Source organism: Aulostomus chinensis, chromosome 9 (genome assembly GCF_037954235.1).
Source record: "Aulostomus chinensis isolate RoL2024-O1b breed Wild chromosome 9, RoL_Achi_v1.0, whole genome shotgun sequence".
In the NCBI taxonomy this organism is placed as follows: domain Eukaryota; kingdom Metazoa; phylum Chordata; class Actinopteri; order Syngnathiformes; family Aulostomidae; genus Aulostomus; species Aulostomus chinensis.
This window is the reverse complement of record NC_141328.1, coordinates 20,700,935-20,728,740: the sequence shown is the minus strand read 5'-3', so window position 1 is coordinate 20,728,740 and position 27,806 is coordinate 20,700,935. Positions and strand designations below refer to the sequence as shown.

At 41.8% G+C, this 27,806-nt stretch overlaps 3 protein-coding genes across 3 annotated transcripts; 1 reads left to right on the top strand and 2 right to left on the bottom strand.

Annotated features, from left to right (window-relative positions):
• Positions 1-129: 129 nt before the first annotated feature.
• Positions 130-16,267, bottom strand: tmem240a (transmembrane protein 240a). Its single transcript, XM_086214169.1, has 4 exons — positions 15,391-16,267; positions 14,911-15,017; positions 10,035-10,243; positions 130-1,319 (listed from the first exon to the last, which is right to left on the bottom strand). Exons 1-4 carry the CDS (start codon positions 15,445-15,447, stop codon positions 1,165-1,167), a joined length of 528 nt encoding a protein of 175 aa, XP_086070295.1. The 5' UTR covers positions 15,448-16,267; the 3' UTR covers positions 130-1,164.
• A 3,167-nt stretch (positions 16,268-19,434) lies between these two features.
• otud3 (OTU deubiquitinase 3) lies at positions 19,435-25,047 on the top strand. The gene is made up of 8 exons (XM_086214167.1): positions 19,435-19,576; positions 20,350-20,658; positions 21,152-21,300; positions 21,923-22,035; positions 22,140-22,262; positions 22,422-22,554; positions 22,769-22,956; positions 23,076-25,047. The coding sequence occupies exons 2-8, from the start codon at positions 20,453-20,455 to the stop codon at positions 23,238-23,240; spliced, it is 1,077 nt and encodes a 358-aa protein (XP_086070293.1). The 5' UTR covers positions 19,435-19,576; positions 20,350-20,452; the 3' UTR covers positions 23,241-25,047.
• Positions 24,588-27,424, bottom strand: bcas2 (BCAS2 pre-mRNA processing factor). The gene is made up of 7 exons (XM_086214168.1): positions 27,211-27,424; positions 26,277-26,369; positions 26,104-26,174; positions 25,405-25,566; positions 25,270-25,320; positions 25,101-25,181; positions 24,588-25,019 (listed from the first exon to the last, which is right to left on the bottom strand). Exons 1-7 carry the CDS (start codon positions 27,301-27,303, stop codon positions 24,893-24,895), a joined length of 678 nt encoding a protein of 225 aa, XP_086070294.1. The 5' UTR covers positions 27,304-27,424; the 3' UTR covers positions 24,588-24,892.
• Positions 27,425-27,806: the final 382 nt, after the last annotated feature.

Below are 27,806 nucleotides of genomic sequence, written 5' to 3'. Positions count from 1 at the left end.
AGAGGGCGAGGGGGAGGGGGCTGGGTGAGGGTTCCCTGTGCTGATAGGCTGGTTGCTCCTGATAAGTGAGAGGGAATTGGATAAAGAAAATTGAACTGTGCTGTTGAGCACACTGTGGGGAAGATGGAGGTGTGTGTGTGTGTGTGTGTGTGTGTGTGTGTGTGTGTGTGTGTGTGTGTGTGTGTGTGTGTGTGTGTGTGTGTGTGTGTGCTGAACTGACTCATCTTCGCTGGCATATATTTCTCCTCCCGTGTCTTCTTAGAAATGATAATACAGCAAAGAGAACCCAGACCACAACCATACTCGCACCCCTGCCCCTCACATATTTACAGGAAAATTAATACATTCAGTTAATTCACTAAGTAACAAAGCTATTTAATCTGTGTTTTTAGCAGAAATCACATGGTTTCACATCCAGTTTTTAAATGTCTTTCTGTTCCATTCCTATAATCTGTACCCACACAGCCCATCATTAGCTTTTCTACTGACAAACGACTCACAAAAATCCCTCCACGCGCCCCCCTTTTGAAGACTGTTAAATCCCACTTTCCCATATTTATAACTATTTACAGAAGCAGCAATCTAACATCACAAAAACCCACCCAGCAGTCGCATTCACCCCCTCCCAACACCAACAAAGTCCCACTCCCACCCAAAAGAGGGGAAAAAAAAAATCATGACACTCGTCTTACCACCCTGCTCCAAACGCTGCCCACATCTTACCCTGTTCTAAAAGAGCATGCCAAGTTAAACAATGAACACAGAAAATGTCTCTATACAGAAAAAACACCCTTAAAAATGTTTTATTTCTTCCTCCTCCCACAATTTTGGACATGGACATAAGACAAGATTTAAGTGGCAACAAATAATCGTCATCTTGCTTCGTTGTGGGTTGGTTTTGTTTTTTTGTTTTGTTTTTTTTTAAGTGCTGACTGTGGCCGCATTTTGACATAAGAAAATCCTGCTATTGGATTGTAAAAGGGGCCATGTTATGAAGAGTGGGAGGGCAGTTTTCCAGGGTCTCTGAGGCAACAACTGGCCATGGGATAGTTTGGGAGAGGAGTTGAGGGGATTTGGAAGAGAGAAGTAAAGTGTGTTGTGGAAGGAGGGGGTCTAGTTTTTTGTTTTTGTTTCATTTTGTTTTTTGTTGTTTTTTTTTTAGAGTCAGAGGTGACGGGGACTGGGGTGACCATTGTGGTACAGCTTCTGCTTGATATGGACCATGTTGCCGCTGGAGTCTTCCAGCTGTCTGAGCTGGGCTCGGCGACGGAGTTCTCGAAGGTTGCAGAACTGAGGCAGCCATGACCAGGACGGGGTGTCTGGAGAGAGACGACAACACAGAGGTCAAAAGAGGAAGACGATGCCTCTTAATGTAATCAAATAAAGGTCAAAAACAAGAAAAGCTCAGCGCTGTTTCCTTTTATTTTGAAATACCTATTTATTTGCATGAAACTGAACCAGTTCCACTCCCTTGCCAACATGAGCTTTGCTGGCCAACATTCCTCATGGTGGCGCTTCAGCAATCATTCAATTTTAAAAACTATGAAAACCGTATTTGCCTCAACTTACGAACATACACTAAAATGTAGCCCCAGCTGAAATCTTTACATGCTTTGAGCACACAGCATCATTCTGAAAAAAACGTAAAACTTATCAAACCTATCTTCTCCCGCCTTTTGGCTGAGTTGCCAATGAACTTGCTCAAGTACATCCTGAAGACTGTCCTCCACAAACCACCCAGGAGGATACTTTGACCTCACAGTGCATTGAAACGTTTGAGTGTTATTACTGTAACTCCATCCATCCATTCATTGTCTTCTGCTTGTTCCTATTAAGGGTCGGGGGGGGGGGGGCTGGAGCCTATCCCAGTGGCTACGGGTGAGAGGCGGGGTTCACCCTGGACAGGTCACCAGTCCATCACAGGACAAACACATAGAGACAGACAACCATTCACACTCACAGTCACACCTACAGTCAATTTAGAGTATCAATCAGCCTCGTCCCCTCTTGATGTCTTTGGACTGTGGGAGGAAGCTGGAGTAACAGAGAGAACCCACACAGGAACAGGGAGAACATGCAGACTCCACACAGAAAGATCCTGTGCTCGAGCCGGGAATTGAACCTGGAACCTTCTTGTGAGGCGACAATGCTGACCACTGCACCACCGTGCAGCCTAATTCTGTAACTAGCTGCGTAAAATTCTCTGTCTATATAAATCTCCATTATTTAGTGCTAGAGTGAAACCCCTCCGCATCCCATCTCATGTTTTCAATTCTCTCATGTAGGCTATTGCATAGCTATTGTCACTGGAACATGCAGCATCTTTAAACATCAGCTGGTCACTGAACCATCAATCTTTGTAAAAAATAAAGTGCAGGCATCTTTATGTTGTCTGGATAAAAGATCTTGGTTTTGCTGTGTATTCATTTTTTTGTTATTAATCACCACAGACTAAACATGCTAATTCCTTCTCAGTTTATTGTGCTGTGGGAATTTAAGTCACAACGTCAAGATTTAAACATAGTTTTGAGCTCAGCTAATTTAGCCTCCTCCTGTTTGTGTTCCTTCTCCTCATAATCCACATTGCTGTGCAGCAGCTTTTGTTTTGTCTTTCCATTTTTTTTTTCTTCTTAATTTGGGTTCAGGCGGCATGGTGGTACAGTGGTTAGCACTGTCGCCTCACAGCAAGAAGGTTCTGGGTTTGAGTCCCGGGATCTTTCTGTGTGGAGTCTGCATGTTCTCCCTGTTCCTGTGTGGGTTCTCTCTGGTACTCCAGCTTCCTCCCACAGTCCAAAGACATCAAGAGGGGACGAGGCTGATTGATACTCTAAATTGACCGTAGGTGTGACTGTGAGTGTGAATGGTTGTCTGTCTCTATGTGTTGGTCCTGTGATGGACTGGTGACCCTGACCCGTCCAGGGTGAACCCCGCCTCTCGCCTGAAAGCCACTGGGATAGGCTCCAGCCTCCCCCCCCCCCCACCCTTAACAGGATAAGCACAAGATAATGGATGGATTTGGGTTCAAATTTGTTTAACTTCCTGCCTGTGTTCAGCCACCGTATAGCTGTGCCCCTCATTTACCTCCACTGACTGACCGCTGCCTTCCTTTTCGTGTGCGTCCCATCTCGACCTGTCCCTCAGTAAAGACTTTTATTGACTGCTAACAGTGTTACGAGTCTTTATCTGCATCTGAGTCCCAGTTTTGTTCCCAGTTGTTACAAATGTATATTTGTACGAGGCTCTTGCACACAGAGCAATGGCAGAGAAAAAGGAGAGACTATCTCACTTTTTGGTATTTCGTTTGTGTTTAACGATTGTCAGCCAAAATGAATAAGACACATGGGGACAGGGGTGGTGTTTTGATTAAATAGCATGTTCTTCACAACTTGGTCCTGAGGGCACTGAAAAACTGAGCACGTTAAAAATATAAAAACGATTTTACATTCAATAGCCAAGATTTCGATTACCAGCAATAATAAACGGATGAAAGACTGAGGGGACTGGAAGCAGATCATTTATATCTTCAGCAAAACAGATCTGTATCAGTAATAAGACACAAAATGTAATTTTACTGTAATCACAACATTGATTATTGACAATGGCAATAATGATTATTCACCCTACTTTACGTCCACTCATTTCAAAGAGTAATAAAAGTAAATAAGGTTTATTGTTTATTGGTTAACTTGATTAGCTGTGCGAAGACAAGTGAGAAGAGGCTTTAAAAGACAGTAAAGCCGAGTAGCCCGCAGATATACTCATGAGCTCAAGACACACAATAGTGTAAAATCCCTCTTAGCCTGGTTTCCAGACACTAAATCCAGTTAGACAGACAAGCAGCAGCATCAAGAGGCCGGCTCTCCGGTGTCAACTGGCCTTCTACATCTTAATGTGAAAATGCCTCTTTGTTCTTCATTTCTCCTGTGATACGGTGAGCAGAGTGATACTGGCTGTCAATAAAAGCTGGACATCGGTTTGACATTAAAAATCTCTGAGTTGTTGTATTTCCTTCCCCGGTCTCGTGGTAATTAAGGCGTGAAGTCACGTGTAGCGGTTGTCACAAAACCTCCTTGACAGTGTTTGACTTAGATCTCTGCCAGTCTGCCTGTCATCTCAATCACAACAGCGGCAGCCTGTCATCCTGTCATCTTTGATCTCTGACTGTTTGGTTCACCACATACGTACTGAAAGACAGACAGTATCAAAGCTATCCAGAATCTTATCTTTCATCTTACTCTGTCATCTCAGTCCATCATCTCAAAGGCTCTCTCCGACTATCATCTCAGACCCCAGATTTCAAACTGGGCGACACACCAGCAACACGCGTGCCATGTTTAGTTGACTGTCGAAACCGCAGACATCCACACAAATGCAGAGATCGATCACTGATTTCTTGCTTGTATGATTTAAAAAAAAAATGTCAATGAAAAATACTGACATCGTTAAATAGTGCTTTGTAATCCTGACATGAAAAAAGAGCGAAATGATGTGTATTTTTGATGCAGTTGTCAAATTTTGAACAGAAACCCACCAAAAAATACACTTTAAAAAAAATCATACTTTGCATGCAACATTTATTTATTTTTTTTTCCAAAGATGGGCCAGTAGAGCCAAAACATGACCCAGAATCAGACACATTAAAGTTTTACCCGTTTGCACTACATCAAGTGAGTCATGAGCTTCACACAGATTGTAAAAGGGGATGTTTAAGACGTCTTTTAGGCCCCAGCTTCATCATAGCTGTAACAACTTTTAATTCAAGGAAGTGAGCTTTTTTTTTTTTTTTAAGGGCAAAGTGGCAGAGACAAGATCAAAGATTAAAACGCTGAAATATTAAATGAAAATGGAAAATGGCATCAATCTCTTCAAGCGCAGTGAGCTGTTGCCCTTGATTCTTCACATTTGTGTTTAGCGCAGGTGTCCTTTTATTATTTCTCAGAGCCAAAAGGATTTCACAGGTGAGATAAAGGTTCATTTTCTTGTGTGTGTGTGTGTTTGTGTGTGTGTGTGTGTTTTTTTTAACATGCTCCCCTGTCAACAGATCTTTCTATCCAATTAGCGACCACCGTGCTTTACATGTACAACGACCAAACCGGCTGGAAAGAAAGCGAGATTTCGTGAATGCCAAGTGTCGGAGGGGAATGGTGGCGCAGACACTTGAGCTTATCGGGTTATAAACTGGAGCCGGTGAGGCAGAACGAGGTCCATAGAGACAGAAGAGGGGAAGAGCCCCAGACAGCAAACCCAGTAACAAATTGCCCTGCTAGGGGATGAGCGAGAGGCAGAGTGGAGGTGGTGAAGTTGAGGGGAGAGGGAGAGAGAGAGAGAGAGAGAAAGAGAGAGAGAGAGAGAGAGAGAGAGAGCAAGGGAGTTATTTATAGCTGTGAATGGGTATACTGTCCACAAGGACTGCTCTGAAGGGTATCCAAAGGAAAGGGGGCAAACAAAGACAGGTTTCTCTCATTTGAATAAAAGGATGGAGATGGAGTCAGGAGAAATGATAACAAGACAGGAAATGCTTCTTTAAGAGGGGGGGGGGGGGGGGTCATGCTGAACTCCAAGTCATCATTTTCTTCATTTTCCAAATAGCATTTTATTTTGCATCCCCCACTCGTGTTTTTGCAAATGCTTATCTGTTATTCAATGAATGATAAAAGAAAAAAAAAGGAAGTTGCAGCAGAAAGCATCGTAGAGAAAATGATCAGGAGTCAATTCAATAAGTGAAGAGGGAGGGGGAGAGGGCGGAGCCAGAGATGGAATTAGGAGGAGGAAAGCAATGGGAATCAATGTGCATCTCAATGTGCTGTGTGTGTGTGTGTGTGTGTGTGTGTGTGTGTGTGTGTGTGTGTGTGTGTGTTTGCGTGTGTGTGCGTTTCTCACTTGCCATTCCAGCTGCTCTCTCTCTCTCTCTCATTCTATTTATAGCTCTGGAGGAGAGAGTGTGTGTAAGTGGGGGTGGGGATGTGACAGCGTCTCCATTCTGCACCCCCCACCATCACCATCACCATCATCACACACACACAGACACACCAGGTGCACGCACACACACACACACACACACACACACACACACACACCCTTCACCGCTCTGTCAGCCTCACCTTCACTCCTCATCTCTTAGAGGCTAAATGAGTCTGACCTAGCATCAACGTCACAGCACACACACACACACACACACACACACACACACACACACACACACACACACACACACACACACACACATATACACACAAGGGGCTTTCCCTCCCATTACAAAAGAAGAAGAAACCCATCTCCCTCAGTCCATAACTGCTGTGAATGAATATGGATGTCACCTCCCTCTCTTGGGGCGTTTTTTTTTTACAGTGGTGTATTTTACACTCCTGTCCTAATGCACAGGAGAGAACAGCATTGTCTCACTTGCCATCCACACCTCTGTGAAAACCAGCTGTTTTAAACCATCGTTAACACTGCAATAACGTCAGTACAATATGATATACATTTATATCCTAAAAGACTAAATGTACAATGCAATTTTTATAACAATTGATCATTAATGGATAAAGTTACTCTTCACCCATTTCTGAGTTCTGAGGGCCAGACACTGAGCACTATCAGGAAAGTGCATTGCAAATGTTCCACTATGGCTCATATAATGTATTTATATTTAATATTGCGCATATCCAGGACATAAATATGGAGTTACTGTCAAATGACTTGTATAACACATTTCATATATATGTAAAATGTACCTCCATACATTCCATATTGATATTTTTTTAAAGGTTTTCTGTTAATTTGTGCCAGAAGATCACAACAGCTTTCACTCCCTCCTATATTCGTGTTGAAGCAGGCAGTGAATGGCCCTGGGACATTAAAACACTGTAATCTAATATTCAGCTCATCAGTGAATATTTTGCCAATGCAAATGTGTATCCTCTGGGTTACTGAGGGTTGAAGCATCTTCAGCCGGGCCCCAGACTCAGAGGGATTTTGTGCTGCCATGTCATGACTTTACATGTGTGTCTCATAGCTGCACAGCTATCGCGTCTCTGTTTTTCTTTCTCCACACACCAAACACAATATAACCCCCCCAAATCAATGTGCTTCATTCCTTTTTCTTTTACTCAACCAGCACACATCCACACATTCATTTTAAAGGGATGAAATAGTTGTTTTTTTGTTTGCTTTTTTTAAATGAGGGCATCGATAAGAGACGCTAGGTTGAGTTTAACCACATGGTATGAAGCTTTCACTCCAGCACAGAAGATGGGGGGAGGAAATTCATTTCTCAATCTAGGTTTCTGGACTCAGAGACTCCAGCCTCATCTGAATCAGTCTTTAGATGCTTTTCCCCCACCTTGTATTGTCTGTATGTATTTGGGAAAATTTAGGAGTAGTACCTGGTTTCTGTTAGATTACTGGACTGCAGATCGCTAATTGGTCAGAGAGAATCATCACTGTGTCACTAGCCCCTTTTACACATTCCTTTTAAGACAAGACTATTACACGGCTGTTACATTTGGTAATTTGTATACACAGATGAATCTGATCCGGCAGAGGTAGTAACAATCCAATCAGCAGCTTTGTTAAAACACCCAAACAGCTCAAACACCAATAGAGCAGCGTAGGAATGAATCCTAAAACCCAGAAGTGTGTGAGCATTGTTGAACGCTTGGTTCCCTAGCGAACAGCTGTCTTTGAATGGCTTTTTGGTTAAATGCCTGGTAATGCAATGGTTCACAATAGTTAAAGTCATTTTAACATGTTGCTCTGGGGCATAAAACACATACATAAATGCCACACTCGTGAATTCTTGAAGCTTGCATGTCTTCAAAAACTTTAATTGTCTAAAAAAAAGTTGCTAAACAAGATTAAAGAGGATGTCACTGACATTCAAACTCATCTCAAGAAAAGCAAAAGCAATGTGAAGCTTAACTGTGGTGAGACTGAAGTCCTGTGTCCCCAGTACAGTACAGCACAGTACAGTTTGTGAGGATTATCCTGCTGAACAAAATGTCTCATAAACTTTTGTTTGCCAGAGTTGATTCTCTGCAGTGACGTCATGGAAGTCATGGTGATGCTCATTTCCAAGATGGCCCACAAAAAAACACTTGCCCTTTTTGTAATGAAAACTGATGTTACACGGGGAAATTCACAATTAGTTTTGTGATAACAAACACAAAAAAAAAAAAAAAAAATCTAATCATCATATTCCGAGGTAATAACTTTGTATGATGCGTCATTTTATCGAGCAAGAGTCACAAGTAGCAATTAATGTGTCTAGAGTCACTATTTCGCTTCATTAGGAAGGTAGCAGTGAGATCACTTCAGACTTTTATGAAGTATCATTATCTAATGATTCACAGCAACTCCTGATCTCATAATTTATAAGTCTTCAATTGAAATCAATAAGCGCTTATAGATTAATAATTCATCAGTGAGCACGTTGTTTTTAAAAATCCTACTGTACTCGTCCCTTGATAACAATTAAGTATTCCGTGAAACGCTGTCAAATGGTGATGTCTAGAAGCCAGTAATCTCATGTGTGTCATAGGACGCTAAAGTGTTGTTATTAGTAATTATTTGAATTTCAAAGGTTCCATTGTTTCCCACCTGGCAATTTTAGTTTTGGGTTGTTTTTTTTTAAATACGAGAATGAAGAATTCTAGAGGGTGATGAGTACGTTTTAGATCAAGATGGAAATTACACCTGGCACAAATGTGTCCCCTCAAATTCACATCCTTGGAAACCCTGGGCTTTAGCTAAAAGAAATAAATGTACCACTTCATTAAAAAATATACCATTTCTTTTGCAAGTAAACTAAACTGGCAACTGCAACTTTTAGCTGTCATCTGTTGTGCACAAAAAAAGTCTTACAACAAACGAAGACTACGCTGAACGATAGAATAATTGTTGAATTCTAGTCTTGACATGTTGTTGCTGGAGTAAAAAGATCAATTCTTGATAGATATTTTCCCAACTCGAGCATTTTACTATCTGCGAATGGCAATTTAGACGCACGCTTCCATGAATGGTGAAACATATTTTCAAAATTTAAAATATCCTGGCTTAGGTATCTGAAAAACACTTCATGTACACTCTTTCTTCCAAGTGTAACGTCTCAAAGCTCAAGTCTAAGAAATTCACTGCCACTAGCTATTAGAATTCAACTCTTTTTGTATTGTTTGAGTTGATAATTTATTTCCTTAGAGTTGTCTGTGTTTAAATACGGCTACTTAGACTGCCACACCACCAGATGACCTGCGTTGTTTGATGTGACCTTTAGCCTGCTAGCTGGCTTTGCTATGTTTTGTTGACCCACGGAAGTTCATTAAGATAGCATGAAATTAACAAGGTTAAGCATTAATGATATGCAAGACATGTCTCGAAACGCGTAAAATTTTATGTGATGACAATTGAGTCGAGACATAAAGATAAGTGCTTTTATTTGCTGCCAAAGGGGCATTAACTTTCCTGTTTGTCAGCGTTTTGCTAGCGCGCAGCAAAGCGATGACACAATTTCATACCATCACCAATTACCTAAAAACAATAGATTGAGCAAGTTTTCTATTTGTACAAGATAATCTAATATGAGTGAGCAGGACGTATCAGTTTTGTGTGTCCGACTTGTTTTTTCACAGAGCACAATTTACCTATCACATGTTTTTTAACCCCCAGTTTTTTTGGTTTTTACAATTGTTCCAATTACGTTTGTTTTCTCACTCTTCTGTTAGTAGTTGTATATACTATCACAGTTCCCGTTAAAGTAAGATTTGATGAAATTAATTTGCCCTTAAGAAACTAGTTGAATGTATGAAGAATACAGTCTTATAAGTATTGCAATGGCATACGATTTCTGTTGTTCCTGCACATAAATAGAAAGACTCGATGTTATAAGGTTGACAGAATTTGAATTAATTTTCATTTCGACTGAGCCTACCTCTGAATAATCACATGTATGGTTGAGAAACGCCGGCTTAGAAGAGTCTGGATTCAAAAATTCCATGCCTTCATCGATGGGGGATATTTCACAATGTCCAGCAACTTACCGTAGTAGCGGCTCGACCTCCAGGCCCTGACGGCACAGTGTAGGACTCCGTCCAGCCACAGCAGCAGCCAGCTGATGCAGAAGCCCAGCAGCAGCCCCAGCATCAAGTCCATCTCCTGCTTGGTCACACTATCACTCACAAAGTAGTTCTCTGAGGAGTCCACCAAGGAATGGTCCCCGTCATATGGGATTACATAGTGGACATGATGCCTGGGGAGAGGACAGGCAGAGAGTGTTAGGTCTAAATCGATCTCATGTCATTTTAACAATCCTTGACGTGATTAACGAGTCTGTAAATCAAAGATTTAGATTTTCTTTCTTGAGGCTGCAGATTAGCTTCAACATTCCATTTCTCACATTCTCCGGGCCTGTGACACTCGACTGGAGGGATAAACACAATCCCCTCTAAAGATATTCCCTCATTTTAGCATTTTGTTTGATGTCATGTGATGATAGTGGAGAGCAGTGTCTTAGCACAAAACATTGATCGTGAAGGTCATTTTCACACTCGTCAGACTACTCACTGAGACTTTGTGTCAGTGTGGGGATGTCACAGAGAGGACAGAATGTCCTGAGGACCATGGACACTTTTGGATAAGACTGGGCCATTGCTCAGCTCAGTCCAGTTCTTTATTGTCCCACTGGGGGAAATTCAGCTTTCAGCAGAGCACTGATAAACAACAACAGTACACACATAGCTGCACAGCAATCCCTCAGTGTAGTACAACACAGAGATCTATACAAGTTCTGTATAAAGACACAACAATATAATCTGAGTGTGAATGCAGGAAATCTCTACATGTGTGGATGTGTAGCCTGAGTGTGACTCCATTAACTCAACAACAGTTCATCTGTTTCGTGTCAAACTTGGCGCGTGCCAAGTTCGAAGTCTGGGGTCATAGGGTCGAGGGGGGGGTGAGATGACAGACTCAGACATTCTGAGATGACAGACAGGATCCTGGATCGTTTTGGAGATGATAAAACCAATGTTGTTTTTTCTTCTGACATGACAGTCAGAATGACTGAGATGACAGACTCGGAGGCTGTGGGATAACAGAGCTTTTCAGATGACAGAGAGGATGGCAAACTAAGATGACGCACATTGATTCTGGATAGTTTTTGGAAATCAAAAGTTTTGTCATGTGAGATGACAACAAGAATGACTGAGATCAGAGTCAGAGAATGTTCAAGTCTTTATGATGTCATAGTACCCATGACCCCGCTCTTCATACAACAGGCCCTGTCAGAACTCACCTGTAAAAATACTTACTTGGGTTGGATAAAGTGCTAGTAACCGTGAAGAGAAAGTATGTATGTGAACATAGGAGCATGAGAGTAATAAAAACAGAAACTTATACACCTCCTTTCATTCAGTGCCTAGAGATTTTGAATTTTCATTAAATTGCACTATTTGACACTTTGTTGAACACCCCCGAAGCACCCTCAGGGAGCCCTGGGTGTCCCCTGGTGGCGCTGCAGGCCGCTGCAGCTGAAAACTTTTAAGGATACCCAAAAATATCCAGCTTGTATATTTGCAGAAGGAAAGTAATGATTTATAAAGTCAATGAGCAATGCACCGCTTCCGTCTTCAGTGACTACTTTCCAGGTGTCAATACTTGCTTAGATACTGTAAATTAAACCTCTCTGGATAAATAAAGCTGTACAATGACAAAACCGGTAACAAATACTAGCTGAAAAGTATTTTTTGAGATAAGTTTGGGACCTGACGCTCTAATCCAGCTCTTAACATTTCATTAATTTTTATCCGGTTTTAACAGGTGATCCATAATGTGATTCTCAATTTCAAAATAACTGATGTTTGTAGAGGACATCGTGTTGTTGCATTGCAGCTAACAGGAAAAATAAACACGCATGATAACACCACTTGCAGCTCAGTTACAGCTTCTATTGATCAACATGGAACCAGTTCTTTACATCCACTTCACCCAGCATTGACTCCACTGACCTCCATCATGTAACACAAATATTCCCTGAACTGAACGTCTCACTACAGAGAGGACAAAGGTGTTTTCCAGTCACAACACAAGCAGTTGTCGGGCAAACACTATCAGAGAACACAGTGAGAGATGAAACTGCTGCGAGGGAGTGTGCATAGTTGTACGCTCACACCCTTTGGGACATTGTCAGGATGTGCCGGCTTATTTTTAATTCCTGTCACTACAGAGGGTTTGATAACATATTTGGACAGATCGAGGACTTTTTTTTTTTTTTTTTTTACAATACCCTGGGAATTTAACGCCGCATGAACTAACTTTTTAACGGTAAAATATTGGCCTCTTTTCGCTGTTAGTTTATGAACTTGCTTTAGCAAGACCACAAAAATGATTTCCATGATGAGAGACTACATGAAACTGAATGTATTATTTCAGAATGCAGGTGTGCTAGCAAAAATGATCGCGTTGACAACGGGAGTGACACATTAAGCGTGGCACAAGATTTTGCAGGATCAAGTGTTGTCTTGATATTGTGACACACAAAGTACATGACTTCCGCAGTCAGTGTAAGATTTCCTGCCGGTGTTCAGGCAAAGAAAAAAAGGGGTGAATATTAATGTCTCACTTCTGCAAATCTGATGGACTTTCATGAAACAGATTTTTTTTTTTAAAGATGGCACGAGTGAAGCAGCAAAGGTTGAGATATTCTATCCTTGTCAATTTTGCAACTTTCTGTGGGAATTTTTTTTTTTCCGAGCCAGAAAACCCGGCGCTTAACTTCTCAAGTTATTTTCAGCTGTTGTCATTGGCTGAAAAGTACTCAAATAAACTGACTTTGACAGCAGACGGCCACTTTAAAATGACTAAAAACTAAAAATGTGTTTGACAGACAAACGCGTAACACTTAGAGCTCAGGTACCAAAATGCATCTAATAGGACACAGTTGTACACCCATAATGCACCAGAAGTTGCTTTGAGGAGCTTAAATTAAGACTGACGAAAGATTTGTGTGCAGTTATAACCATAAACCAACAGAAAATCTCGTTTATTGACAGGATATCTACTGTTTGACTGGCAGATGATCCAGTTCAGAGCAGAAACTCCATGGCACTTAGGGAGAGAACAAAATCTGACCTAGCAGATTAGCACATTAAGTATCTTAGTGAAGAAATGTAGCCACATGGGGGATCAAACTTCCACTCTGATCTGAGCCATCCAGCCACTAAGGTCCATTATTGCTGTAACATTTTCACAAAAAACAAAGCTGTGTGTAAATCCAAGTCCTTTGGAGAGACACGAGATGCCTGCATTGCTTGAGAACTATTAACTTTCAAGATGTTCAGGTTAAAAATACCTCACACAACAGCATGACACCAATAAGCCGGGTGCACCCAACAGCTCCTCCCTGCTATTGTAGGCCAGCCTTTCAGCCCGTCATAGAACTACATACAAATGAGAGCTTGGAGGGTGCTGCCAAATAAAATGACACTGGCTGTGTCCTCAAGTCTGATAACACAAGAGCTGTGGGCGTCACGACACATGCACGCCTCACGGATGGAAGGGCAGGCGGGCTCAGGTCTACTCTATTCATGCTTAAATCCCACCTTTCTCCTGTTTCTGTGAAAACAGATGACTGACTCTCATTCAGGAGTCTTTCCAGGTCAGTGAAAGACATTTTGTAGTGACGGTAACCTGAAAACTAACAAGAGGGGCAGAGTTTTGGCCGTGAATGCTCTTCAGTGGGAGGAAGTTGTACCATTTGTCCAGCAGAAACAAATACCTGCACATAAGGAACATTTGTTTCGGCTCCCTCTCTCTCTCTCTCTCTCTCTCGCACGCATGCAGATGATGTGAAACTATCAGTAAAACATCTCACAATAAATATTCTCTCTCATTGCAGAGTACATCACATCGGTGCGAGAGAGGGGCATTTCTAAACTTTCAGTCCTCTCGCTTTCTGACAGGCATGATGTATCAGCGCCGGATCATGACCCATTTCTGGATTTACACCCTTAAAAAAAAATCACAGTGGACCCGTAATGCTGCTAATGAACTGCTAGTATATCAAGCCTCTCACTGCAGTATGCACATTATAGGCTGCTGTTTTGTTTTAATGTGCATCTATTCAGCTGCACCAAACTGGCATTTCCGAAACCGGATCTGCTCCCATGGCTGAGGGACAGGTGCCAGTATCAGAGCATGATTTAGGTATAAATCTACTGGATAAGAGGACTTACTTCAAATCTTGCTCCAACACTGTTGCCTTACCCTCAGGCAGTGGAGAAACAAGAGAAAAGAGGCTCATTTGTGTCCTGTGTGTCACACATATTACATCATTACTGTTGATAGAATTGAATTATAACGCAGATTAACTCAGAATTAATATATTAATGAGTGTCTTGCTGCTGTTTTCCCCCACTTGAGACCTGCTTCACTGTGACAGTCCCCAGCAGGTGTACAGGCTCACGCAGACCCATACTTCATATGTTCATAATTAGCCCGGCAGGAGCAACAGCACCTTTATATTCACCGCGTTCTGTGTGAAACGCACTTGATGCTCCGATTGTTTTTGAACGGCCTTCTATTGCTCACAGTTCATTACCTATTTATGGCTCCGACACACACCTCAGTAGGCTATATGCAGCAAAGGCGAGATCCTCGCTGCCGATGTATGGAGAGAAAAAAAAAACAAACGCCGCGACCAAACGTGTCATCAAGCTGATCCGCTAAAGGGAATCATAAGGAAGGTAACTGGCCGCTATGTAAAAGCGCAGACAGGCTGATGTCAGGTTGGCTAAGCGGGGCTTCACCGCCACAAATCTTCCAGGCCTCTTCCAACAATTAAGAATGGACGGGCGGAAAAAAAAACCCGCACAGAACACCGTGTATTTCCCAAATATTGCCGAGGATGCTGGCATTTACCTTCCACAGTTGCAGTGGCAGACGCGGTCCTCCCCTCTTAGATGTGGTAGGATGTAGTTGTGAAAGCGATCCAGTAGTGCGTTCATGTCCATTAAACAGGCTATCGCCTGCAAAGAAACATGCCAGTCAGCTGGGACATGTCAGGCAGTACAGGCTTGGCTATTCCTACACACAGCGAATGCCTCTTTGCATTATCATACAGATACATAGCAATAATAAGGAGACGGGGGGGGGGGGGGGGGAATAGAGCCTCTTGGTTCTAACAGGGGGGATTCTTGCCTCTAAATGGACTTGGATGATTTATTTATGACAGCAGGTAATTATAGGTAGGCTAACCTACTTCCACATGTCATTGATAGGCCTGCTGTATTCTGGTTTCTGGTTAAATATGATAGATTTATGGCATTCGGAAACATCTTACATAGGTTCGGTAAGTATTAGAACCTCGTATGGTGGTTTAGGGAGGGGAACGTGTCTTACCATTACAACTGAAGCACCAAGAATCATAAAAATCATGGTGGTTGCGATCATATGCATCAAAACTTCCAAAGTGGCCACCGTCCTGTAGCCCGGGGTTCTACCCGCGGCGGTGGAGACGCTCCGGCTGGGCTGTGGGCGCTCTGTCCCGGCAGGAGCCGCTCATGGAGCCACCCCTCCGCTCCTGGCTCCCCGTCCCTTCAAACTGCCCGGTCTCCCCCCCTGTCCCCTCCTACACACGGCAAGCCGCTCTCTCGGCCCTCACTGCAACCTAGCCATCCAACTCTCCCTCCGGTCGGTGATGCGGCTGCCGCCCGCTCGCTCCAAGGAGGCAGTGGTCTCCTAATTACCGATGCAAAAGTGATCCGATCTTCCTGGCGTGTGTCTATCTTTATCCCACTTTAAACAAAAAAACATACAGAAAACAAGAGAAAGGCTCCCTCGATATCCTCTAAGTGATGCCTCAATATCCGGTCTCCCCTGCTCCAAGTTATTCCAAACCGGGGCTTATTACCGGTGAATTCTGTCCTCCATTGACCAAAAACGGTTGATCTCTCTCGCCTGGACGTTTCAAAGAGCTGCACCAACTCCTCTCACGGCCATCGCCCTCGTCTTTCTCGGAATGCTCGATAACATCGACATGGGGTCCAGATATCTCCAGCCTTGAACTAGACCCACCCTGCGCCCCGAGTCCAGTCCGGATCCAGCAACGGCAGATGCATCAACGCCCGGAGCCACACACGCATGATTATCCCATCCTGGCTTCCAGCAGCTATACGAGCATCCATCCACTCCCACCTCAGTGTGTGTGTGTCTGTGTGTATGAGAGAGAGTGTGTGTAGTGGGCGGTGTGAGAATTGCAAACTGCTTTTATCGTATCAAGGCCTATAGGCTCATTTTTTTACAGTGGATACCTGCAGGTGCACCGGAGGGCTTCGAGAATGACACTCCTCATTGTGATTTAACCTCCTCTTCTTCTTGGGGCTTAACCTCTTTTACTAACACACACACACACACACACACACACACACACACACACACACACACACACACACACACACACACACACACACATGCTCTTCCAGACATTGCAGATATCCCTTTTCTGAGTCTGCATCATGTCTCCTGTTTTTTGCTCAAATAGAAAAATAGAATGTCTGTTTTCTGTCCAACATCTTAGACAAATTCTACAAATCAATCAGTTTCTTATCATACAACTCCTTTGGAGGCTTCTTTAACTAAATGTCAACTGTTTTCTGGGTGGCAGAAACCGCAAACAATGACTTCCATCAAATCTCACAAATTATTCCAACAGTGTCTTGACAAAGCAGACCAAGGCTGTCCTGGTAGACGCTGAGCTAACATCAATCCTGTGTGCCACACAAATTACAGCATCATATATGCATGTGACAGGTTGTTTTCTGCACTCCCTGCTGCTGTTGCATATAACCTTTACTTATTCAGACCAAACTAAAATGTGAGCCACTAAAATCTAGGCCAGCAGCTCCCAAATGTGTCAAGCTCTCCCATAAGCACACCCTTAAGTAGCTCAACTAGTCCCATTTAGTAAACAACATAAGGAAAAGCATCAAGTTGATGGAGAAGCGTGACACGTTACACTGCATAATCAATACAGTGGATCTTACAGTAGCGGATGTTGTTTCAGCACCACGGACAGCGACCGTGCAGCAAAAACAGTCTCTGATTTTGGAAGAACTGTGCTGAGTTCTTGTAGAAACATTGTGATAAAACAACTAATAGTACACTGTGCTCTTTCCTAGTATGGATTAAAAAAACATGTCCTGCTCACTGCTCGTGTTTCTCCGTCTCAACCTCTCTCAGCAAAGAAACACGCAGCCAAACTGGGCCCCTACTGGTGTAGCGGGCTCTAATTAAAATCCACAGGGGGGGCGGAATGGGCCTAATGTAAACATTTAATAGTAAAATGACTTGAATGCTGAACAATCACAGCCAGGAATTCGCTGGCTATAAAAGTGTTTGGATCCACTTCTTATCACTCAGCTCCAAAAAGCAGAACAAAACAAACTAATAAAGTGCAACCTAAAATAACCCCTTTTGTACCAATGCCCCCCCCCCTTCCTATTTTGCAACACATCTAATTTACAGTAAAGCACAAAATGAAACATACAGAATGAGAAATTAGTCACAGTAGTTGAACAGACAACTGAAAACAAGAAAGTGAGCCAGAATTGGGGTTGTCTTCCACAAAATGTATCTGTTGTAGATTTCCAAAGCTGCTGTATGCCAATTATTTTTCTGGCTACTTTAAAGCTAGACTGAGGTACTCTGGTCTCCATCTTCCGGCAGTGGCAGTTATTAAAAAACAACTGTCAACACATGATTACATACCAAACTCTGCCATGGCCTATGTTGTGAATATACCCACTGACACAAACTCCACATCATGTGAATATCTGTGTGCTCAAGACACCTTATTTGTGAATACTTGAAAGACAAACTACCCTTTTTGGATGAATCCCTTTAAAATACAACAAATCTTTTATTGAGCCAATTTAAACCTTTGTTTTTGTTTTTGTTGTTTTTTTTTTACGACATGTTACATTAATTTCCACTGCAGATACCAACTAATTTTGTATGGGTCAGTGGCAATAGCAGTAAGTGAGAAAATTTAGTTTGCTTTCGTCATATTTAAATGACATGTATCTGTCTACTTAAATTGCCCCCTGCATTAAATACAACAGTTTATAAGTCTGTAGTGTTTGAATTTATGGGCACAATGACTCTGCTGCACAAGGAGAAACCAGCTGGAGGGAAATCTATTCCATTCTATCTCAAATATAAACCTCTTCTGTACACACAGTCTGTTCTCACGCAAGTATTATACTGTGTGTGTGTGTGTGTGTGTGTGTGTGTGTGTGTGTGTGTGTGTTACCTGTTACTTTGTAGAATGTAGTTGTCATCATTAGAGGGATGCCAGATTTCACAATGTGCCAGTACATTTCCTGGATACAACACAAGCAAAAGGATGGCTTATTACAGTAAAACCATAGTTTTGTGAGTGTTCTCATGCAAGCAAGCTTATCATGTCAAAAAGCCCTTCATGAAGTCAGAGATGCTTATAAGGATGGTACATTTCTCTAAAAAAAAAAAAAAAAAATGAACACCACATCATCACTATAACATTGCGGAATCAGTTTAAATGATCTTTCTCTTAAAAAATGTACATCATTAGGCCTTATGTCAAGTGAGATAAAGGGGTTTCCCTCTTTGATATGTACAGTTAGACTGACTCACCTCAAGATACAGTACATGGATGCTGTATGGTTCACTGCTCCTCTCTTCCATTCAGGTTACTGACGCTGATTGCTGCACATGCACGAAGGCACGTATACCTTTTGGCTACCACATCTGTTCCCGCACAATGCCATCAGTCTCTGAGGTCTATATTAAACCACGCATCAACTTACTTCTGCAGATGCATGTCCTGTTTCTTTCACGCCAGCTGTCTAAGTGTACATTTCCCCTTAGTTTTAGGAAATAGAATCTTACTGCTTCCTTCTGTTATGTGATGCAGTTTTTTTTTTTGTCTTGAGGCTATTTCTTCTTCTTTTTTTGTCTCAATGTGACTGCTGGTCTTTTTTACATAGCAAACATCCTGTTTATTGCTTCTCAGCCCACGCCTCCCCCACATTATATTCTCCAACTGTGTGGAGTCATCAGAAGGAGTTGGTGGTGAGTAGATTTCCTCAGAGCTGAGGAGAGCAGAAGGTGGGGTGATATTCAAAAAGCAATTTCTCTTACAAAATCATAACTCATCCTCCTGCTTTGAGTCACAGTCTGCTATATAAAGATGACTCAGAGTGTTTTTACTTGTCAGATAGATAGATAGATAGATAGATAGATAGATAGATAGATAGATAGATAGATAGATCAAATTAATCTTCATAATCAAATTGTCAAACTTATCAAGCCATGTGTAATATTTATGATCTTTCCAATTGATAAAACTGCTGCTACCGTCGGACGTTTTTCTACGCAATCTGGCCCCTATGCCGTTCCGTACATGTTGACGTACACTGACGTACGTTTGCGGAACTTCTGTTGTAAACAGTACTTTGCGTCTGCTGATAGAAACAGAAACGGACAACCACTACCTTTCTCCTCTTAGCTAAAAAAGACTCATATTTTCGAACACAGCTTATTAAAAGTAAGTAAGCATTTATTACGTGGGTCGGATTCTCTTGTTTGCGGTTTAACGTCAGTTTTGCTACAACTCTGAAGCTATCATTTGTTATGTAATAACTAGCCGCTTAATGCTAGCTGCTAGCATAGCTAGCCGTGGAAGTTCATTGTAGCTTACCCAGCTAACACGACGTTCCCAGTTTACGACTGCTGGCAAGCACTTTGTCATTAATTACAAGTCAACGTAACAAATATTTAGATGTAGTTCTAATAATTAGCGTCTACACTATTTACGTTACTTGAATTTTACCTTCGGGTCGTGATAATGCCGTCAACAAACCTGATATTGATTTCGGGAACATGTTTTCTAGTATGGGAAACAGTCTTCCGCTAGTTCTTCTGGTTGACGAAGGTTTAAGGATTAATTAGCTATTTTTATGCTGGTTTTTATAGGCCATATTTTGCCACGAAATACACCTTAATAAGGGACAGGAAGCCAATATAAGGAAATATTACTTGTTCATAATGTTTTTGCTTAACTCGTTATGTATAAAAGAACTAGACAGTGTAGCCGCCTGCACATTTATATAATCTGATTTGTCAAAGAAATGTTATTTATGCATGTCCGATTTTCATTTGTTAAAATATTTAGACGGTGGACAGGACAGGCCTGGGTCTTTAGTCCAAAAAAACAAAACAAAACAAAACAGTATGTTTAATTATGTATAAGTAATTGTGAAAGTCGTGAAAGTGTGACCAGTGTGGCATACATACATCTGATTCTATGTCTTTTCTCAGTAATAGGTTCCAGATGTATGATAGCGGATGATCCAAGCGCCAGCTCATTTTCTAAGAAGAAATAATTTGGTGTTGTAGACCTGCAGAAACAACTGCAGCCAACATGTCAAGGAAACAGACGGCAAAACCTGTGCGGAGCAACAAGAAGGGTGAAATGGAACGAAAGCGGGATGAGCGGGCAGCGCGTAGGGCCATCGTCAAGGACCGCAAGAACCGGCCTCAGGATGCTGATGAAGGAGCAGAGTTTGTCAGCTTCTCCAATCAGCTCCAGGCGCTGGGGCTGAAGCTAAGAGAAGTCCCTGGAGATGGGTACGACCCAGAAAAGATTTGAGTCTTCCTCTGTGTTTCACATCACAGATTCTCTAATATTTGTCTCCTAAATCATATGCAGGTCTCTCTTGCAGTCTCTTGCCAGTTTTAGTGAATTACGATGTACAGTTAACTGAAATGCTAATTGTTTTAATTGCATTGCTGTTGATTAGAAAAATGTAAATGTCACTAAAATCAGGATTTCTCAGTGTTCAGAAAGTATCGCAGTACTCTGCTATTTATGATATGAAAACAATGTTGCAAAAATCCTTTATGGCCTGTTGAAAAGTGAGGATTTCATTCATCATCTGTCGTGTTTAGTGGTCAGAAGGTTTTGGAGACTGTTGGTTTGCAAAAGTCACTGTAATTGGCGAAAATCCAGGTGCCAACTGTAATGGATGGCAGTGCCTTTTTGAACCCCTTGTGTTGACTACAAACTTGCATGCTATAGGCAGCCATGTGTTAAATCAGCCACTTTCCATGTTTCCTACAGGAACTGCCTGTTTAGAGCTCTAGGCGACCAGTTGGAGGGTCACTCCCGGGGCCACCAACGGCTTCGTCAGGAGACTGTCCAGTATATGATGTCCCATCGACAGGACTTTGAGCCCTTTGTTGAGGATGATGTGCCTTTTGCCCAGCACTGTAAGAAAAGTCAATTATTATATAACTAATTTTAAAAAAAGGAATTGAAATAAAAGGTTCGTCCAAGTAACGAGTAGTGACCAATATAAGATGAATGCTGTACCAGTGTTTTCCAGACTGCAGTATAGGAACCAGAAGCAATGTGAAACCTGATGGAGTTTAATGTTATTCATTACAAAGTTCAAAATAGCTTCGCGAGTTGTACAAGCAAATAAAACAGAGGGGCAACAAAGGGTCAGGAGAGGATGAAGAAATGGTGCTCACGACAGTTTTATGTGGCTTCAAGACTTTGTTCTTATTTCTGCTTTTCAGCTCAATTATTAGTGAATTTTATTTTGTCAAATGTTTGAAAAAAGGAATACAGTCTTTGTTAGCTTTAAGACATGTCGCTAAGGGACATCACTTTGATTTATGTCATATTAATATTTAAGCAGAAACTGTATTCTCTATTGATTTTGGTGAGTTCAAGTATTTCATTTCAGTGTAACAATATGTATATATGTTATACAATTTTATTCTTGATTTTTTTTTTTTTTTTGCCTGTTGTGGTTACACTAAAGAGAGTTTTTAAAAAAAGGAAAGGTTGCAGTGTAAAGAATTGTTTTTCTTTCTGTCCACCCAGTGTCCAACCTCTCTCAGCCTGGTACTTTTGCTGGCAATGACGCCATTGTGGCTTTTGCTCGCAGTCAGCAGGTGAAAGTGGTCATCCATCAGCTCAACACACCACTTTGGGAGGTAGAGAAAGACAGTGACTTTTAAATGACGCCATGTAGTTTTATTTGAACTCTTAGCACACTTTTGTTCTACTACACAGCTGAGATGTGGCATTTTCATTCCAGATAAATGGTGCAGAGAAGCAAGTGTGCAGAGAGCTGCATATTGCCTACCGATACGGTGATCATTATGATAGTGTGAGGCGGATCGGAGACAACTCTGAGAGTCCTGCTCAGCTCCGTATTGAGGTACTGTCGAGTATATACCAGAATTGGGCAGCAATTTTTCCTCTCATTTGACAGTAATTGAAAAGATTGCATCACGTCATGTTTAATATTCATGAGCCCATTGTGCCACCCTTAACTGATGAGAGAGTGATTCTTTTTTTTTTCCACGGCTGTTCCCAGAACCTTCAGAATTCACGAGGCCAGCAGCGTGACTTTGGGGATGGTCAGAGAGACAGACACAAAACCCTGTCTCCCACGGTGTCGGATGAGGACAATGTGATCCTGAGTTCAATCAAGAATCGAGGAATTCAGGGTCAGGAGTTCTGCTTGTCTCATTAGCGGCAGGGAGAGTTGTATTGTCAGAGCAAAAGTTCAAAAGTTGAGGAATTATCTTTATGAATGTTCATAACCTTGATACACTCTTTACTTTTCAGCTACATTTGAGCCTGAGAAACCAATTCACCAATAATGAGGAAGAATTGACATCAACATCATACGTGTCCATCCATGTTTGTTTTCGTCTTCAGGTGACGAGGAGAACCTGCTTCAGCTGAGTGCAGCAACCATCAACGCTGAATGGCTCCTGGGCTCTGTGCTGGGTCAGTCCTGCCAGGGGAACTGTGGCTCGGGGTCTTGCTCTGCCTGCAGAGCTGCAGCCTCAGACTGCAGTGAACAAAAAATCTCAGCAGAGGGCAGCAATGCACAGAAGCTTAAGGTAGAGTGACTCAAGTTTTGGCAGTCTTCAGTATATTTTTTATCTTTTAGATTTCTACTTTTTGTATCGACATAAACTGAGCAGTGAGCAAAAACACTTCACATTTCCCTCATTCCCAGGTATCAAACAAGCAGAGGAAAGAGCAGCAGCGGCAAGAGAAAAAGAAGCGTCAGGAGGAGCGGCATCGGCAGAAGTTTCTTCAGAGTAAAGGAAGCCAGGACCAGAACCAGAACCTGCCGGAGGCTGTTACTCTAGTACCAGCTCTCAACACTCTCAGTATATAGACTGGAGCATGGCCATAAGAACCCACTGCTACTCTTGCTGCCGGTGGCTGACGCTTTCCACAAAGATTTGCACATAGTTTTACACACATTCAATGAGGTCACGGAGGAGGACTTTCATAAAGAGAATCCTATAGATTCTTTGAAAACAGTCAAACGGTGCCTGCAAGTGTGTGTGTGTGTTTGTGTGTGTGTGTGTGAGGTGTGAAAGTTGCAAAAGATGGGGAATGTAAGGCAATGGTGTTTTTTGTTGGGTTTTGAATGACTTCAATCCCTGACTAGTTGTTTGTGTGCGTGTGCGTGCGTGCGTGCGTGTGTGTAGAAACCCCTCAACCCAGGTCTCCCCACCACAAATCTCCAGCCCCTTTCTACACTCTACATCTGGCTTCTCATGACAAACATGCAGATTATCTCATGCTGCTGAGCTTTTGATTTGCCACAGACTGAGTTACAGTTTATTCAGATGGTCTATCCGAGCAAAGAAGGAAGAAATGGGCAGCTGATGACTTGTTATGCACACGGTGTAAGGGATGTGGCAATAAATGATAATAAATGACAATTTACTGGATTTGTGTGCAGCAGATTATGTATTAGATAATGTGTGATGTGCTGTTGCTTTTTTTTGCTTTTCTAATTAGAAGTCCAGTTTATCCTGCACTGGTGCTGCATCAGTCACTCATGAATGTGAGGGCTGCATTTCTGTCTGTGAAGTTTGTCTAAATACAGACACATTATAATCTTGTTTTTAAGGATATTAGGTCTTTTTTTTTAAATAACTGAAATGCAATCATTGCACATATGGCTAGAAACTGAGATTTTACATCACGTAACATAAAGATATGCCTTTTTCTAATTGATTTATTGGGATTTTGTCCTTCCTACTACCTCTCCTCCACCAGTTAACAGGTCCCAGAATGGCTGTTTGTCTGTTAACAGGTTAAACGCAAAATGTCAGATTTTTCATGAAAATCTTACTGAGGATGTGTGAGTGTGATCCTGATCCAGGAAGTATTTTTTAGACCAAGATGAGATTCACTAGACATACGCTATTTTGCTGAGTTACTCTCTGACAGACTGAGGTGAGTAGCTGGACTACTGCATATGAGGAGAGCTCTCGGTTGTACTGCAGCAGTGAAACGAGCTCTGAAGAGATGTGAGGGCTTTTTGATTGTAATTCATGCAATTAAAGACAGTATCCTGTACATGAGGATGGTAAAACCTGACAGGATGGATACTGGATTTAACTTAAGCATACAAAAAAAGAAAAAACAAAAAGGTAACACTGGAGTTGGAGTCTTACTGGCAGAGCAGGTTTGGTGACAGCAGGAATGAAAAAGTCCAACACTAAGATATAAGAAATGTTCATTTTATTAAAACAGTATAAAAATGACATGTGTTTTTGAGGTGGGGGCCTATGTACATATCAAATAAGTGAGCAAGCTGTTAGATGCATGTGGTCGTCTGGTTACTTCGTTTTTGTCGCCCTCTTGAAATTCACCTCCATAGTCAGGCTGGTTCTCCAAGACAAAAGATGCATTCCCTCCCATGCAGTCAGCCAAATGAAACAAGGTGACACCCACCTGTCTGTCGGTCTGACTGACTGAGGGAGTATTATTAGTCTGTAGGTCAGCTCGGCAAGGTTGAAAGCTGCCACTTTAGAAGTCCTGTCTGATGTTCTCCTTGTTCTCATCCCCCTGCTGCTGTCTGAGTTGACCAATTTCGTTTTCCAACTGGACGATGGCTCGCTCAATCTCATAGTTCTTACTGACCAGGGACACCCAGCTGTGTGGGGAGACGTGTACATGTTGAGAAAGATTCTACAAATTTCCAGTGTACGCTGATATAAACAAGTTGGCAACATACTTTGACTCCAGCTCTCGAAGTTTGGCTCCTCCTGCTAACTGGTCGTTCTTACGTTGCCAGTTTAAATCTTGAATTTGCTTCCTGTGTGCAAAATAAATAAAATACAACGGTGAACATATACATTCTTAATTCTACTTTTAGCAGCTGAAATGTTTCAGGGATCCTTCACCTGAATTTTTGAAGTTCCTTTTGAGCCATCTCAATCATGAATGCCAGGTTACTGAAGGAGAAAGTCAACAAGTTAGCAGTCTATAATTAATCAAAGTGAGCAACTGTGAAAGAGAGCCAGGTTGCTATCACATACTCATTATAGACTTTCCATGCGTTGGTTCCGTACTGCCACATGAGTTCCAGGTTCTCAATGCGAACTGCCTGATGCTCCAGCTGGGCCATGGAGTTGTTCACACACTCCTGCCACGCTGTAATGTCATTCTTCTGTCCGGATGAGGGTGCCGGTAGCTCATATCTACGCAGGAAAGGAAAAATCTCATGAAATGCATTTTAGCAAAAAATAGCAACAAACTAAAAAAAAGACTGAAGAGAAAAAAAGGGCGTTTCAGAGATAATGGCCATGGTATCTCACGTCACGCCATCGGCCCGCCATTTTGCATGGAATCTCTATTAATTGAATGGATGTCACTAATTACCAAACGTTAGCGTGCCAACAAACAACAGTTAAGACTGTGTTCGCTCAACCACCATCACTATAAACATGTTGGCCTGCTGATGTTAGAATTTAGGTCACAGAGCCTCTATGATGGCCAGTGTGCTCTGACAGATGGGCTTGTCAGATGGTCTGCTGCCTAGTAAACCTCCAAACCAACATGTTGCTGACAAACCAGCCTGACTATCTCAAACCCTAAAGCAGACAATCTAGAAGGTATTCATCAAATATATCCATCATGAAAATCAGTCAGCTTTAAATTCTAATCACTCATTTTGTCTGGAGCACATTAAGGATGAAGCACATCTTTGCAACTGTGTACAGGTGTGCAGGGTTTACCTCTTCATGCTCAGGAGGTCCATGGGCTGTCGGGCCGCCAGTCGCTCAAATTCATTCCTCATAATTTCGGTCTGTAGGGTAATAAGAGGTAGAACATGGTTTTATCATCACATGTGTCACTTTGGCCCAAGCAGTGAAAAAAGTTGTCAGGAGAGATTTCACAAGTCTGTCACCTCAAAGGCAGAGAAGTCAGGTGTGGACAGGTAGCTCAGGTAGTTCTTGGTAGGTCTGTATCTCCTTGTCTCCTCTTCTACCAACGCTGCAGCCTGGGGCATGGGGGAGTTGAAAGAAGCCATTAAAACTTGGCCAAACATCCCCATTGAAAATGTGAAGGAGCAACACTTACAAATACTAAACACACTCATTACTGACTATAAAGTGTTGAATTCAAGAATCCTGGAAAGTAGCAATCATAGTTAAAGAAAAGATCGTTCTATTAATGATAGAAAGAAAGAGGCAACAGCTTTGCTCTACACATAAATATATAAAAAAAATAATGATTGTTCTTCAGATTTGAAGTGGGCAGCAGTCACCATGAGCTCACATTGAGTAGCCAAATAAATCAATGTCTTTGAAGGCTATGTACATCTAATATAAACTGAATAGGGGGTTTAATTAGCCTGAATTATTTGGGAAAATATAACTGATTATTTGTACTGATACTGCGACCGTGAATAAAATCAGAATAAGGATTTAATGTTATGTCGTTTCACACATTTTGCATGTAGCAAATATAACTCTAGATCATATCGAGATTACAGTATAATTTCGATTCATTTTTCAGCCCTAGGTTTAACAAGGAGGTTAATTAACTATGTGCAAAATATTCACAGATAAAAAGTTCTCAAGGGGTTATTATATTTTACTGGGAACGGATTCCCACACCTTAAACACTACGTGGTCAATGACATTATGACTAAAACACCCACCATCTAACTTAAGCTATTCACCTAATTGTAAGCATGACGCATAACATACTTCTCATGATCAATTTCTGGTGTTTAACTAACGTGACGGTGTTTAATAATTAGCCAGGTAGCGCGGGTTAGCTAGCTGGCTAGCACGCTTTTAGCTAATTCCCTCTCTGAATGAAGCCTTGTTACTCACCGCTTCTCTGACACCTGCGGCATCGTAACCCTGGTCGAAATATGGCAAAGCATCGACGAAGACTTCGCCGGCTACTGACGCCGTCCCGGCCATTGTCAATAAACTGATAACGTTCCTATAAACTGTATTTTGTTAAGTCTCCTTCGGCCAAACAACTGTGAGACGTTTCCACTCCGGCTCCTCTTTCTTCTTTTGTAGAATTAGTTGACAAACACTGCGTATTACCGCCACCCATTGACCTGGAGGGTGAACTGAAGATTCCGCGCTTCATAACTACTAACATCATAACTACAAATTCAGAGTAAATAAACAAGTATGAATACACTGAATGTGCAGAAATGTTAAAAGTCAGCTGTATGGTATGCAATTTTTGATATTAAAAAAACTAAATACAGAGATTTACTTCCTTTGGTGGTGGAGGATGTAAAATAATTATATAATATAGTTGATGTTAAAAACAAAACAATACATTAAAAAATCAAAGGCAAATGAATAGAATTTCTGTACCACGAATAAAATTCCCCCTAATTTACTGTACCTGTGTAAACTAACTTCAAATGCTATATGCACAGCCCATTAGGATGTGGGGCATCTTA

What these genes read in the sequence shown, in the direction of transcription:
- otud3 (XM_086214167.1), top strand. Translation starts at nt 20,453, where the DNA reads ATGTCAAGGAAACAGACGGCAAAACCTGTGCGGAGCAACAAGAAGGGT. An exon ending in AGAGAAGTCCCTGGAGATGG is followed by an intron (nt 20,659 to 21,151) that starts GTACGACCCAGA and finishes TGTTTCCTACAG; the next exon opens with GAACTGCCTGTTTAGAGCTC. An exon ending in CTGCTCAGCTCCGTATTGAG is followed by an intron (nt 22,263 to 22,421) that starts GTACTGTCGAGT and finishes GGCTGTTCCCAG; the next exon opens with AACCTTCAGAATTCACGAGG.
- bcas2 (XM_086214168.1), bottom strand. Translation starts at nt 27,303, where the DNA reads ATGGCCGGGACGGCGTCAGTAGCCGGCGAAGTCTTCGTCGATGCTTTG. An exon ending in CCGCAGGTGTCAGAGAAGCG is followed by an intron (nt 26,370 to 27,210) that starts GTGAGTAACAAG and finishes CCCATGCCCCAG; the next exon opens with GCTGCAGCGTTGGTAGAAGA. An exon ending in GACCTCCTGAGCATGAAGAG is followed by an intron (nt 25,567 to 26,103) that starts GTAAACCCTGCA and finishes TTTCCTGCGTAG; the next exon opens with ATATGAGCTACCGGCACCCT.
- tmem240a (XM_086214169.1), bottom strand. Translation starts at nt 15,447, where the DNA reads ATGCATATGATCGCAACCACCATGATTTTTATGATTCTTGGTGCTTCA. An exon ending in TTGGTGCTTCAGTTGTAATG is followed by an intron (nt 15,018 to 15,390) that starts GTAAGACACGTT and finishes GTTTCTTTGCAG; the next exon opens with GCGATAGCCTGTTTAATGGA. An exon ending in TGCCACTGCAACTGTGGAAG is followed by an intron (nt 10,244 to 14,910) that starts GTAAATGCCAGC and finishes TCCTCTCCCCAG; the next exon opens with GCATCATGTCCACTATGTAA.